The sequence below is a fragment of the Grammomys surdaster genome, unplaced genomic scaffold (assembly GCF_004785775.1).
Source record: "Grammomys surdaster isolate TR1022 unplaced genomic scaffold, NIH_TR_1.0 211, whole genome shotgun sequence".
Lineage (NCBI taxonomy): Eukaryota > Metazoa > Chordata > Mammalia > Rodentia > Muridae > Grammomys > Grammomys surdaster.
In genome coordinates, this window is record NW_021604656.1 from 4,141,730 (window position 1) to 4,156,781 (window position 15,052).

At 51.1% G+C, this 15,052-nt stretch overlaps 1 protein-coding gene across 1 annotated transcript in view; it reads left to right on the top strand.

Annotated features, from left to right (window-relative positions):
• Positions 1–3,067, top strand: part of Fgfr4 (fibroblast growth factor receptor 4) — a 12,976-nt gene extending 9,909 nt beyond the window's left edge. The window contains exons 12-18 of the mRNA XM_028771983.1: positions 309–419; positions 522–712; positions 1,135–1,257; positions 1,355–1,425; positions 1,658–1,795; positions 2,092–2,197; positions 2,312–3,067. Of these exons, the coding sequence (XP_028627816.1) occupies positions 309–419; positions 522–712; positions 1,135–1,257; positions 1,355–1,425; positions 1,658–1,795; positions 2,092–2,197; positions 2,312–2,461 (890 nt within the window). The 3' untranslated portion in view covers positions 2,462–3,067. The remainder of the gene's footprint in view (positions 1–308; positions 420–521; positions 713–1,134; positions 1,258–1,354; positions 1,426–1,657; positions 1,796–2,091; positions 2,198–2,311) is intronic.
• Positions 3,068–15,052: the final 11,985 nt, after the last annotated feature.

The window sequence follows — 15,052 nt, forward strand, 5'->3', positions numbered from 1 at the left end:
TTTGTTTGTTTGTTTGTTTGTTTTTGTCTCATGTAGCCCAGGCTGGCCTCATATTCATCAAGTGGTAGAATTAGATGCGTGCTCTACCACGCCTAGTTTTATACTGTGATGAGGACAGAATGCAGCCTTCGTGCTAGGCAAACACTCTACAAACTGAACTACATCCCTAGTCCCAAAAGGCTTTTTTGAGGCATATAGCCCAGCAGGGTTTCAGCCCCGACTTCCTTGATAACCCCACCCCCACCCCATCCCATGCTGCTCTTGTGGAGTCGGAAGGCAACTTCCTCAGGCCAGCTGTTGTTTTGCAGACAATGCCTCCGACAAGGATTTGGCAGACCTGGTGTCTGAGATGGAGGTGATGAAGCTGATTGGACGACACAAGAACATCATCAACCTGCTGGGTGTCTGCACTCAGGAAGGTGGGGCTGGAGCCGGAAGGAATTACAGATGCGCAGTTGGGATGCAAAGGCACAGTCTTGCCAACTTTCCCATCCCCTGGTCTGTGTCTTCCCTCTCTGTAGGGCCCCTGTACGTGATTGTGGAATATGCGGCCAAGGGAAACCTTCGGGAATTCCTCCGTGCCCGGCGCCCCCCAGGCCCTGATCTCAGCCCTGATGGGCCTCGGAGCAGCGAAGGACCACTCTCCTTCCCGGCCCTGGTCTCCTGTGCCTACCAGGTGGCCCGAGGCATGCAGTATCTGGAGTCTCGGAAGGTGTGGACAAAGGACAGCTGTGCTGTGGTCTGGACCACTCTAACTCCATCTCCACACTTTCTTTCCGGTGGCACTGAATGTCCTCAGCGGCTCCCTTGCTCCCTGCTCATGGCTCTATCCTTTATCCATCGCTCCCATACATTTACAGCTAACCCTGCAGGGCCCCATTTGTAACCCCGCAGGTCCCCATCCTCTCCACCCATTCTCTCACAGAGGGCAAGCATGGCGCAGGCGTGGGCTCTGAACAAACGTGCCTCTTTCTTTTTCTCTTTCTGGTTCTGGGGATTCAGCCCAGACTTTTGCCCATTCCATTTCATCTATTCGGGGGTTGAGTGACTCTGGCCCCTGGGCTTGCTGTGAAATGACGAACTCCCAGACATGCGTCCTGATTGATACTCCTAAGTTCCCTACCCTGTCCTCAGTGCATCCACCGGGACCTGGCTGCCCGAAATGTGCTGGTGACCGAGGATGATGTGATGAAGATCGCTGACTTTGGCCTGGCCCGTGGTGTCCACCACATTGACTACTATAAGAAAACCAGCAATGTGAGGGGCACTGCGGAGATTCATGGGAGTGGGGCGGGGACTAGGCCTGAAAGGGTTAGGTACTACTCACACCACTGTCCCCGCCTCCTTCCTCCAGGGCCGCCTGCCAGTCAAGTGGATGGCTCCTGAGGCGTTGTTTGACCGTGTATACACACACCAGAGCGATGTGTGAGTCAGGGGTTCTAAGCTGGCTCCTGCCTGTCTTCAAGTCGTCCATCCGCTCTAAAAGGGCAAGGCGCTTGACAAAGTCACAAGATCTTAGGAGTTCCTCTGATACTCTGAAAGAAAGGAGTCTCCCTCCCTGTCCCTAAGGGTGACTCGCGACTGCTATAGCCTTTGCACAGCTTCAAGGAGAAAGGAAGGAAGCTGGGCCCTGGTGAGCCGCAGTTCTGCCTTCCAGGTGGTCTTTTGGGATCCTGCTGTGGGAAATCTTCACCCTCGGGGGCTCCCCATACCCTGGCATCCCAGTGGAGGAGCTGTTTTCACTGCTGCGAGAGGGGCACAGGATGGAGCGGCCCCCAAACTGCCCCTCAGAGCTGTAAGATCACCCTCCTTGCCCCAGTGTCCAGACCTCATCCTCGGTCCTGACTTTGACGTCAGCTTTTGGCCCTGGCCATAGACCAGTACTGTCTCCACCCATGGTCTCCACTCTTTTTCTCCACAGCCCATGGTGTCCTGTCTTGTTGCCTACTCAGCAACTAAACTGCCCTGCTTATCCTGGGGTGGGAGGCCTCCCAGCCCATTCCCCACCTACCCACCCACCACCACCACCCCGCTAGCCCACCGTCCTTATTTTGCCCACCCTACACATAAGCTTCTTTGACCCGTTCCCAGGTATGGGCTAATGAGGGAGTGTTGGCATGCAGCTCCCTCTCAGAGGCCTACTTTTAAGCAGCTGGTGGAAGCTCTAGACAAGGTCCTGCTGGCTGTCTCTGAAGAGGTACTGCCCATTCCTGCACCATGCCCTCTCTCTGCCCGCTCCCATGACCTAGGGACATGACCATGAAGCATCCTGTCCCTGAGGCCGGAAGCTGACTAGCTCTGTTCCTTGCAGTACCTTGACCTCCGCCTGACCTTTGGACCCTTTTCTCCCTCCAATGGGGATGCCAGCAGCACCTGTTCCTCTAGTGACTCGGTTTTCAGCCACGACCCTTTGCCGCTCGAGCCAAGCCCCTTCCCTTTCCCTGATGGGCAGACAACATGAACCGGGGAACAGTGTCGTACAGGCTGGTAGGCCCATGGCTGTGGGTCTCCTAGCTCGGCTGCAACCTGATGTATCAGCATTTGACATTGGCAGTGTCAGACTCTGACTTGAGTCTACTCAAGTACTTGAGTAGTCTCTGACTTGAGACTACTGCTGTCTCAGATCCTCTCTCTGGCCCTGTGTTGGGGACGCTCATTCTTGGTCCTAAGGTTCATACATAGTTCAGGCCTTCTGTTCTAGCCTTATGTTCCCAACTCCGAGTTCAACTCTAGCCTCAAGATCATGGCCTCATCCTTGGACTCATCCTCAGAGAAGCTAAGCATTGAGGCCTTGACACATAGCCTCCATCCCAGGGGTTCTCCAGGCCTGGCTGCAAAGCTTTTGTCCTAAACATTTTTAGTCCCCCCAAACAACCTAGAGGCCTCGGGACTTCACTGCCCCCAGCCCACAAGCCTCACCTCTACCCCAGCCCCTTTGCTTGTTCCAGCATCTTGGTGACAGGGCCATCAGCTCTGGTGTCCCTGAGAGAAGAGAAACCTGTGGAAAAGACAGAAGAACATGGCATTTTATAAATTATTTTTTTGAAATAAATCTCTGTATGCCTGGTGTCTTCCCAGAGTGGCAGGGCGTAGGGTGGGAAGACTCTCTGTGTTGGGAGTTCAGTCTGGGTGACACAGATGACTGGGGGGTTGGGGGGGTGGAGGGCGCCGGTGCCAGGCCTTTGTCTGGCTTCTGCCTCCAGCTGTGTTCTAGCAGACTCAGAAGCAGATACTCACCCTTGCCTTTGTCGTCTGTCCTACAGAATCATCCTTGTGTATGCAGTGGTGAGGGAGTGAGCACTCATGGGCAGAGGGGCCCACGCTGTACCATCTGTAAGGCAGGTCCTGTATCCTCTGCATATGCAGACATGTTTGGCCCACAGCTATCCCCAAGGGAGCTGACGTCCCCTCCCCCATCTGCTCAGCATTAACCAAACTGACCGTTAACACAGCACGAAAATGTGAAATCAACCCTCCAGCCACTGCCTGCTCCCACGGTCTGGATCTGCCAGCTCAGGCTCAGGGCTTGTGGGGGCTGTGCCCGCCCTGCCTGGCCCTGGCCTGTCTCCCAGGCAGCAGCTGGTTGCCGCCTGGCTGAGCTGCAGCTGTCCCCACTTGCATGATCCTCCCTGGAGGCTGTTACAACCCTGTTCTCAGCCCCCACCCCAGAGGGATCAGCTTCCCAGAGCTCTGAGCCTGGAAACTTACTGGACTCTGTCCTGGCGGCTTCAGCTTCTCCCTAACCCTGAAGCTTAGGGTGGACAGGGAGAGGCCAAAAGTGGTCCCAGACTTTCTGCTCCCTGGTTCCCATGATCTCTCTGGAGTGAAGACTGCAAATGTATTTAGGCTTCAGAGACTAGCGTAAGAATTTAAGGGTAGCGCTAAAGAGATGGCTCATTATTTAAGAGCACCCATAACTTTCCCCCAGGACCCGGGTTTGATTCCCAGCACCACTACTAGCATCTGTAACTCCAGTTCCTAGGCAGCCAAAAAACCCTCTTTTGACTTCCATGGGCACTGTACACATAGACACATACATGCAGGTAAAAAATTCACATATATAAAAAGAATAAAACTAAGAACAATTATATATCGCACACACATTTGGTTCCCTGTGTAAGTACCATACATAATAACCACACACTCTGATTGAGACCTGCTTCCAAACTAAGTCTCCTGTTAGGGATTACTAGTCAGTGACTGAGTCCTGTCACCACTCCAGATGACCGTTTTGTGGCAGATTCCTTGGGTTTGCCTGGGTCTGGAAAAGATTGGGAGGTTGGGATGAAGTATAAGGTCCGTGAGATGCAGACCAGAAACCCCATGGTCCACTGTTCCACTGCTGGCCCATGGCTACTCTTGAGTCACCTGATGGTCTCTGAGCACAGCTTTACCTCAGAGGCTGTCTGCCCTTCCGTGAAACCAAGGGCTGTATCTAGTGCAGTGTTACCCTCCTCTAGTCCAAGCTACTAAGGAGACTGAAGCAAGGATAATCTCTCAAATTTAAGAATTGGGAATAGGGCCAGGCAGTGGTGGCGCACACCTTTAATCCTAGCACTTGGGACGCAGAGGCAGGTGGATTTCTGAGTTCGAGGCCAGCCTGGTCTACAGAGTGAGTTCCAGGACAGCCAGGGCTACACAGAGAAACCCTGCCTCGAAAAACAAAAAACAAAAAAAAAGAATTGGGAATGGGACTGGAGAGATGGCTCAGTAATTAAGGGTGCCCAGAGCACATGCAGAGAACCTGAGTTCAGTTCCCAAATCCCCTATGTGTGGCTTACAACCAGCTCTAACTTCAGTTCTAGGGGGCCTCTTTTGGCCTCTGCTGGCACCTGTATGCAATGTACACATACCCACATTCAGACACAAATACACATAATTAAAAATAAAATATTTTTTTTTAAATTAGGAGTTTGAAATCAGCCTGGGATACATCTTGGGTTCCATGATAGGACTGAGCTGACACCCTGGGTTCTCAATAGGCCCTGGCTATGCATATCAGAGGCCAGAACCTGGTTGCTCAGAATCAATGGGACAGCTTCTGCCTGATAATTTCTGGGTCTCAGGAGGACATAGTGAGACTACCTCAGAGAGGAAAAGGAAGACTCCACTCAGAAGGCTAAACAGGTGGATCAGCTGGAGCTGGAGGCCAGCCTGGGGTAAGGAACAGATCTTGTCTCCAGAAATAAATAAAAATTCAGGAATGTCGGGTTCAAGCCTGTAATACCCCCCCCACACACACACACACTCAGAGGCAAGAAGATCCCCTCAAATTTAAAGCCAGCCTGGGACACGGAATGAGTTATAGGCCAGCCTGAGCTACAGGGTGAGACATAGTCTTTAAAAAGAAAAAGATTAAAATCAAAGCAGGCCAGACGTGACGGCACAAGCCTGAAGCCCTACAACTGAGAGGCAGAGCTAAACAGATCGCAGTGAGTTTGGGCCAGCCTGCTCTACATAGTGACGTCCAGTCAGGCCAAGGCTAAGGAGTAAAGCCTGGTAGCAAAAAAAAACAAAACAAAACAAGAAACAAACAAAGAGGACTCAGATTTGATTACCAGTACTGTGAAGACAGGACCAAACAAAAAACAGGATTCCCTAGAACAGCTAAACAGACACCCAGAGTTCTGTGCATATCAGAGCCCAGAAACCAGCTTGCTCAGAGTGATAGGAACAGCTGCTGCCTGGTAATTTCTGGAGTCCAGGAAGGCTTGGATGGCCTGCCCTCAGCCCCTCCCTGCCAACGTCCCTGGCAGGCACACAGTTGCTGGGGCTGTCTCACATTCCTGACGTCCCATGTCAGGACACAGATGCTGCTAATTCCCCTGTGCAAGCTTTGCTGCTCCGTCAAGCCTGCCCTCCACAGCCGGCTCTGGGCAGCGTGGCAACAGCTGGGGCCTGGCCCCTTAGTCTGTCCCGGTTCTGAGAAGCTTCCAAGCCTCCGAACAGCGCTGGGCTTCTTTCCAGCAGGCCACTGGCAGACTCTGCTGTGAGGGACAGACAGACAACGCTATGATCCGGGAGGCTCCAGCCCACGTGAAGTTGACATGAACACCTGGGAGCAAGGGTCCTGGGTTCGAGGGGTAGCACCGTGGCCAGTTGCCCTCTCCGAGCCTGTTTCCCTGCCCGTGTAACAGGGATGAATGACGACACCTGCCAACCAGAGCCTGAGTGCTTCGTAAACAGCGGCTGTTATTGCATGGTGATTAAGACAGGGCCTCTAGGGCAGGCTCCCGCGCTGGGGTGGGGGCGGGGCACTGGCCCGGTCCCTTCTCTCTGGGCAGCCCTTTCAGGGAGGCATTCCCACCGCAGCACTTCCCTGAGGGGGACACTGAGGCTCAGAAGTTGGAAGCAATTGGCCCGTATCACATGGGGCCGAATAGGGGATGTGGGAATTCAGACAAGCTGGTCTATTCCCCTCTGAGCCCTAGGTGGTCCAGCATTTCCAAGTGTTCAAAGACCCTGGGAGGCACAAAACGGGGAGGCCCGCTGAGCCGGTGTGGCTGGACAGACGCTGTGCTGAAGTTCCCCTGGGCCTCAGATCGCTGTTTTAACTGCAGCCTTGTGAACTGGTGCCTGTACACACCAATGCCTTCCCCGGGTTTTCCTTCCAAGGGACACTTCTCCTGCCCTTTACTGGGGCAAGCCCGGAGGCTGGGGCTGTAGCTCAGCTAGGAGATGCTAACCAGAGTTCCTGAATCCTGGGTTCAATCTGCAGCATTGCATAAACCAGGATACTGGTACCCAGAGTAAAAGCCAGCACTTGAAAGATGGAAGGCTTAGAAGTTCAAAATCATCCTCAGTTGCCTGTCTGGCTGGAGGTCAGACTAGAAGACAGGAGACACAGCTTACTCAGACCCGGGCCCTCATGACAGTGTCCTGTGTCCTCTCCACTGATGCTCAGACTAAACCTGAGTTGTCCCCATGCAGGGACTCACTACTGAGAAGGGATGCCCTAGGCTGGGGGGTTAGTTAGCTCAGCTGATAGTTCTTGCCTAGGAAGCCTTAGATCCTGGATTCCCTCCCCAGTGCCCACATAAGTCCCCTCACAGTGACTCACTGACTCAGCACTTGGGGGGCTGAGGGGAGGGGGGAGTTCTTGAGACCACCTATAAGGAGGTCAGCCTGCTTGGATAGAGAATGCTATCTTATTTTCCTTTTGGATGGAGATTGCACGTAGAGCCCAACACATACCCAACCAGCAAGAATCCTACTACCACTGAGCTAAACTCAGATCTTGTTTTTTTTTTTTTTTTTTTTTGGTTTTTCGAGACAGGGTTTCTCTGTGTAGCCCTGGCTGTCCTGGAACTCACGCTGTAGACCAGGCTAGCCTCGAACTCTCGAACTCAGAAATCCGCCTGCCTCTGCCTCCCAAGTGCTGGGATTAAAGGCGTGCGCCACCACCGCCCGGCAACTCAGATCTTTAATGTATTTTTTAATCATGTATGTCCTTATATATTAGGAAAGGAGAGCACATGTGGAAGCCAGAAGGTGGCTTGCAGGGAGGCCGTTCTCTCCTTCCATCATGTGAGTCCTGGGGATTTAACTCAGGTCTTCATGCCCAGAAGCAAAAACCTTACCTGTTGAGCCATTTTGCTGAGACATCTCTATAGCCTCTCCTAAGCTTTTCTTAAGTAGAAAATTTGAAACTTTCCCGTATATCACAATGACCTAGAGGGTTCGGATTGCTGGAACCCACCCCAGGAATGCTACTGGAAAGGTGGGGACCAGCATTTGGGGAGCCACAATTTCTGAGTCACCATAGGTACATGTGTTTTTTAAAGCCCATTACTCGTGTGTGCATAGTGACACACAGCAGTAACCCCAGCACTTGGTGGAAGTGAAGTGATCAGAAGTACAAGGTCTTCCTCAACCAAAAAGAAAGCTCATACTCAAAGCCTGGCACAGCGGCACACAGCTCACTCTACATAGTGATTTCCAGGACAGCCAGAGATACATATTGAGTCTCAAAAAAAAGAGGAAAGAAAGGAAGAAAGAAAGAAAGAAAGAAAGAAAGAAAGAAAGAAAGAAAGAAAGAGGGGTTGGGGATTTAGCTCAGTGGTAGAGCACTTGCCTAGCAAGTGCAAGGCCCTGGGTTCGGTCCTCAGCTCTGGAAAAAAAAAAGAAAGAAAGAAAGAAGGAAGGAAAGAAAGAAAGAAAGAAAGAAAGAAAGAAAACAAAAAAGAAAAAGGAAAAGGAAAAGAAGGAAGGAAGGAAGGAAGGGAGGAAGGAAGGAAGGAAGGAAGGAAGGAAGGAAGGAAGGAAGGAAGAGGGGGAAGGAGAGACAAAAAGAGAAATAAAGAACAAGGGCCAACCTGGGCTACATGGGACCCTATCTCAGAAAAGAGGCAAAGAAGATCCAAGGAGCTGGCTTAATGAGGAGAGTGCTTGCTATGCAAGCATGAGGACCTGAGTTCAAATCCCAAGCATGCATATACAAAGGCAGGCAGCAGATGGGAGGATCCCTGGGACTTGCTAGCTGCCAGCCTAGCTCCAGGTTGAGCAGGAGACCCTGTCTCAAGGGAATAAGGCAGCCAGTGATAGAGCAAGGTCCCTCTGGCCTCTATAGACACTCGCATAGGTTTACACATGGACGTGAACCTACACACACACATATACACAGAGACACACACTCACACACACAGACACACATACTTACACACACTCACAGACTCTCATACACACACTCACACAATACACACACATACATACTCACACACATACACACACACAGTCACACACACACACACAGAGACACACACTCACACACAGTCACAGACACACACACTCACACACACAGACTCTCATACACACACTCACACAATACACACACACACAAACACACACAGACACACACACAAACACACATACTCACACACACACTCACACACATACACACACACATACACAGAGGCACACACACTCATACACATCCTCACACACACAGACACATAGACACAGACATACAAACACAGACACACACACACACAGACACACAGACACACACACACAGACACACACATTCACATACATACACAGACACACACACTCACACACACACTCACAGACTCATACACACACATACACATATACACTCTCACATACACACTCACACACATACACACTCAAACACACACAGACACACACACAAACAATACATACACACGCTCACACTCAGACACACTCACACACACAGTCACACACATATGCACTCACACATACACACTCTCACACATACACACACACATAGATACACAGACACACACACAGATACACAGACATACAGACACACACTCACAGAGAAACACACAGACACACACACACTCACACATATACACTCATACTCACATACATACACAGACACACGCACACACACACTCACACACACTAGAGTAGAGCGGTGGGTGAGGAGCTTGCTCAGCCCATGCCAGGGCCTGTGCCTCCTTACTGGCACCAAGACTTCAATGGCAGGCAACTCCTTCCTCCCACCCTCTCTCCACCCCCGTCCCTTGCTGGCATCACCCTTGATCCAGATAAGCTATTACCACTCTTGCTTGCACCCCTACATCCCAACCCAGGACACACATGGCAGCAATGGGGCACAGTGAAGTGTCATGAAGGAAGGACAGGGACAGAGGTGACCCATTCCCAGGTCTAGGCACTGTCACATGAGTATGGCCGAGCCCAGCTTTCCCCTGGCCCACACAGCTGGAACTCTGACTGGGAGCCTCCCGTCACCTGCTGTGGGATTTGGCCTAATCTAGGAGTATGTGTGTAAGGCAGCTGCAGCTCTTCCCTCCAGAGGAAATATCCTTTTTATTCCCTCACTGTGGAAATCTGACCTTCATTGGCACCTGGGTTCCACGGCTGGAGCCTGTCCCCAAGAAGCAGCAGAGGATGAGGCGTGAAATCGACAACAGCTGGACGTAACCAGCTTTGCCCACATCCTTTCTAGCCCGGTCAACGCTCACATTCCATAGGACCAACTTGTTCCGGGTCCCCTGGTGCCAGGCTACATTGTCCTTTTGCTGGTGCTCCGGCACCGGGCTGACCTGACTCTGAGGCTGTGGCTTGAGCCCTTTACAGCTCTGGAACCTCCAAGTCACCCTTGTACACCTCAGGGCTCAACTCAGTGTCCCCTCCCTTCAAAAACCATACCCGTCCTGACCTCACAGCGTAGCCTAGGTATTCCACATCTGTACACATCTGCACACAACTGCACACGACCACACCCACTGATGTCTACCTCACCCAAAGTAGGGATCTCATGGGATTCACCTCTGTGATCTCAGGCCCAGTGAAGAGCAGAACAGCCTGAGGCTTTTCAAATGACTTGAGAAGCTGGGTAGTGAGGTTCCTGACAGGGAGATCTTTGGGTAGGCCCTATCATTCCATGGTGAAGGCCCCTGGGAACTCAAAGGTCCCATTCTTCCCTCATGGAGGCAGGAGAGGAAGGTCAGCTGGTAGGAGGGAGACAACCATACCCACAACGAACAGCAAGGCTGCCTTTGAGACGGGGCATGGAAACCAGATGTGCAATACATGCCTGTGATCTGAGCACGCAAGACACAGGGTAGGAGCAGCAGGAGTTTAAGGGTTTCCACGGTTACAGCAAGCTGCTGGCTATCCTGGGCCGAGGCTAGACTTGAATTCCTGGTCCTCTTGCCTCTGACTCCTCACTGCAGAAATTTCAGGCCTGCACCACCATGCCCAGGTCTTATATGTTTCTGGATAGTGTCTCATACAGGAGCCCAGGCTAGTCTGGTACAGGAAGCAATCTTTCTGCCTCAGCTTCCCGAATGCTAAGATTACAGGGACTGGACTCCTCACCTGCTCCCCATCCCCCTACCCCTCTTTACTTTTAGCTGGCCTGGAACCCACAGAAATCTACTTGTTTCTGCCTCCTGAGTGCTGACATTACTGAGATAAGGCTGAAATTGCACTTGATATGTAGCCCAGGCTGGCTCAAACTTTCAAACACCCCCCTCCCCGCCTCACCTTCTAGAATAGCTTGGATCACAGACCTGCATTACCATTTATTATTTTGTTTTCATGACTTCAAAATATAAGTTTAAAGAGCCATGTACTGAACAACATAAACTCTGTCTAGCACAGAGGTCCCCAACCTTCCTGGTGCTATGACCCTTTACCACATGTGGTGGTGACGTCACAACCATAAAGTTATTTCATTGCTGCTTCATGCTATATTTTTTTCCTGCTGTTAGGGATCATATGCAGGATGCCTTATATTCTATTCCTGTAAAACGGTGTCGTTTGACACACACCCCACACTGGGGTTGCGATGCACAGGTTTAGAACCAATGATTTAGAGCCTTCAAAAAAAGGGCTCCTCTGCTCAGATGAGGGTTCACACCCCAAATCCCAGTGCTCAAGAGGAAGGCACAGGAGGCTTCCTATGAATTTGAGGCCAGCCTGGCCTACAGAGTTCCAGGCTAGCCAGGAGTACACAGTGAGGCCTTGCCCCAAACAAAAACAAAAAGGGAATGTTCTAGATGTCCTGATAACGGATGCAGGTCAGTGGACTGTTGTAGATGTCCTGATATCGGATGCAGGTGAGTGGACTGTTGTAGATGTCCTGATAGCGGATGCAGGTGAGTGAGGCCCTTGGGCTCAATCTATGTTGGAGAAGAAAGGAAAGGAGGGAGGGACATCTTTTCGGGAAATGACCTTCCACAGAGTGGAAAAGCCAAGGTGTTGGGATGTAGCTCAATTGGTAGAGTGCTTGCCTAGCATGTACAGAGTCCTGGGTTCGGTTCCTACCCCTGCATGAACAAAAGCATGTGGACTCCAAGTAGGTGCTTTCAGGGGCTTTTTAACTTGGGAATAATAAACAGGTAATAATTGACAGCACCCTCCTGAGAGGGAAATGACTGGAGTAGGTAGGCATGCTTCTAACTTAACCCTTTAGGAATTGAGATAAGAGGATCAGGGGTTCAAGGCCACCTTTGGCTGCATAAGGCCAGAGAGACAATTTACCAGAGAAGGCATGTGTGAGCTAGCCTCATCACCTGAGTTCAATTCTCTGGAACTCACATGGTAGAAAAAAAAGGTAGCAATTCCCGTAAATGATCATCTGAGCTTTACATCCACATACAGGCTCATACAAACAGATAAAGTATAATTAAAAAGCCGACTGTGTGGGCTGGAGAGATGGCTCAGCTGTTAAGAACGCTGACTGCTCTTCCAGAGGTCCTGAGTTCAATTCCCAGCAACCACATGGTGGCTAAGCCATCTGTTATGGAATCTGATGCCCTCTTCTGGTGTGTCTGAAGACAGCAACAGTGTACTCATAAACATTAAATAAATAAACCTTTAAAAAAAAAAAAAAAGCCGACCGTGTACCAGGCCAGTGAAGAGACCAGAGAGCCTGGTGAGGTGGTTGTTATAGTGTTTATGGCTAGAGACGCAGCTGGAAACTGGGACACAACTTCCTCTGGGGACAAAAGCAAGGAGCCAGAGGGTGTCTATAGAGCCAGAACTCACTCCCTTCCCATCTCCAGGCCTGAGACCTGTACCTCCTGCATCCCAAAGCTCCGGCTTGGACCAGGAGTTTCCAAGTCAGACACGAGTAACTTGCCAAAAGGGAGCCTTTTAATCCCAGAACCCTTGAGGCCGAGGCAGGAAGATCTCTATGACTGTGAGGCTAGCCTGGTCCACATAGTGAGTTCTAGGTCATCCAGGGATACATAGACACTGTTAAAAACAACTTGCTAATAGGGGCAGGGGTGAAGGGGAGTAGAAGAGATGGGGCAGGGCTGTGGGACGATAGCACTTGCTTAGAACCCACATGGCAGTGTGAGCATCTCAGGTGCCTGTGGGCAGATTACAGGGCAGGTGATGGTGAAAACAGAAAAACAGACGCCAGACCTATATGTTTTGCTAGGCCCTAAAAAAAGATAGAGAGAAGGAAGGAAGGAAGGAAAGAAGGAAGGGAGGGAGGGAGGGAGGAAGAAAGAAAGAAAAAATTTAGGCAGCTTCACTCTGGCTCCATCATCCTAGGCTTTGCCCCCTAGACATCCCTGGCCCTTTACCTGTCATTTTCAGGCATTTTCCTTACCGCCACCACCACCACTACCCCTTTTCTTCCCCAGTCTCTGGTTTCTGAAGGCAACCAGAACAGAGTCAAGGGCGACATACTGGGATGTTGGCGCCACCTCCTGGTAGCCACAGGGAGTGCAGCATCTTGTTTTGGCCCGGTTCAGTCACGGTTCGCCTTGGGACCCTGTCATCGCCAGCTTGTGGTCATCAGGACCTTGTTGGAGGGCAGTTCTCTTTCAACTGTTTACGTTTATTTATTTTACTTCACGTGTATGAATGCTTCACCTCTTGCACGTCTGTGCGCTTTGTAGAAGTCGGAAGGGATCACCAGATCGCCTACTCACAGAATCGAACTCGGGTCCTCAGCAAGTGAAGCAAGTGCTCTTAACCACTGAGCCCTCTCTCCAGCCTTCAGAAACAAGTTTCTAATCCATGCTCAGGGGGAACTGCTGAGCAGTTGCTTCTACTCAAAACCCTCCCCTGACTTCAGAATTATGGTCCATGCCCCTTAACATGACCCGGGATTTCAGTCTGGTCCTCCTCAATCCCAATCTTCTGCGTGGGTCCTCCTGCCTGTACCTCTGCAATAGCCGCGGGTGCTGTGGTTTGGCTCCTGTAGAGTTGGATGTTTGAATGCTTGGCCTATAGGGTGTGACGCTATTAGGAGGTGTGGCCTCGATAGAGTAGGCGTGGCCTTGTTGGAGGAAGTGTGTCACTGTGGGGGCAGGCTTTGATGTCTGTATGTCATGTCTGCCTGTGTGCTGCCATGCTTTCTGCCGTAATGATAATGGACTAAACCTCTGAAACTGTAAGCCAGGCAAAATTAAATGCTTCCCTTTACAGGAGCTGTCTGTACCCAAAGATGGGGGCAGGCAGGGGAAAGGAGATGTCTCAGACAATGGGAACAGCAAGTGCAAAGGCTGAAGTATCTCCAAGGAGACAGGAGAAGCCAAGGACTGAAGAGGAAACTGGAGCTGTCAGAGCTGTGCCAGCAGCTCTCAGGGGCTGTGGTGAGGGGCTGAGTATCTGGTAAAGGGTAGAAGGGGAGGCTTCCAGCAGCAAATGTCATGATAGCACATATGTTTGGAAAGAGTCCCACGGAGCTTCCTGGTACGAGCTGGCAGTTTAGGTAGAGCTGACAGGGGCACATGGGAGAGAGATGGTGGAGATGTGGATTCTTGAGACCTTACACCAAGCCGGACCTGCCTGCATTAGGGTTCCCAACCTCTGGCTTTAGCTTTTCTGGAACCAAGACAAGGATCAGGCCTCTGCCTGACCTCCTTAGGAAAGCTCCTCTTAATCATGTGTGCTACGCCAGCCCTGGATGCATTCCATGCCTACCCCTGCAACATCCAACTTCCCAACTTCCAGTAGGAAGCTGAGCTGTGAGACCTGACAACCTACGTCACAGAGGAGGCAGCTTAGATGCAAAGCTGGGGAGCCAGCTCCAGAGGAAGAAGTGAGCTCTGAGCCAGGGTCTCTGTGCCTTCCCACCATCCCAGTTATAAGCAAGATCAGTTATACCCAGGCCTAACAGTTATAGGCAGGGCTCCGTCCCACTCTGTGACTCAGTGCTCTCTCCTGCAAGATGGGGACATATCAGTTTCTCACTGCTGTGACAAAAGCAACTTAAGGAAGGAAGAGTTTGTTCAGGCTCACAGTGAGCAGGTACTGCCCATCTTGACAGTGACAGCATGGTGACAAGAGCGTGGTTATATGACATCCACAACCAGAAAGGATCAAAAGATGAACTCTAGTGCTTCTCACTTGCCATCTTTCTGGGAACAGCTCTGTAGACAGGCCCGCAGATGCATTTCCAAGGAGTTAAGTTGATGTTGTGAACCAGTTTCCTCCAAGATTCAAACATCCCACCCTGAAGGGGAGATCCTGTCTTTTGGGGTTTGTTTGTTTTATATAGAATAGAGTTTATTTAGGACATGGAGAGGGGAGTTGAGGAAGTGGAGACAGAGAAAGGCAGAGAGAGAGAGAGAGA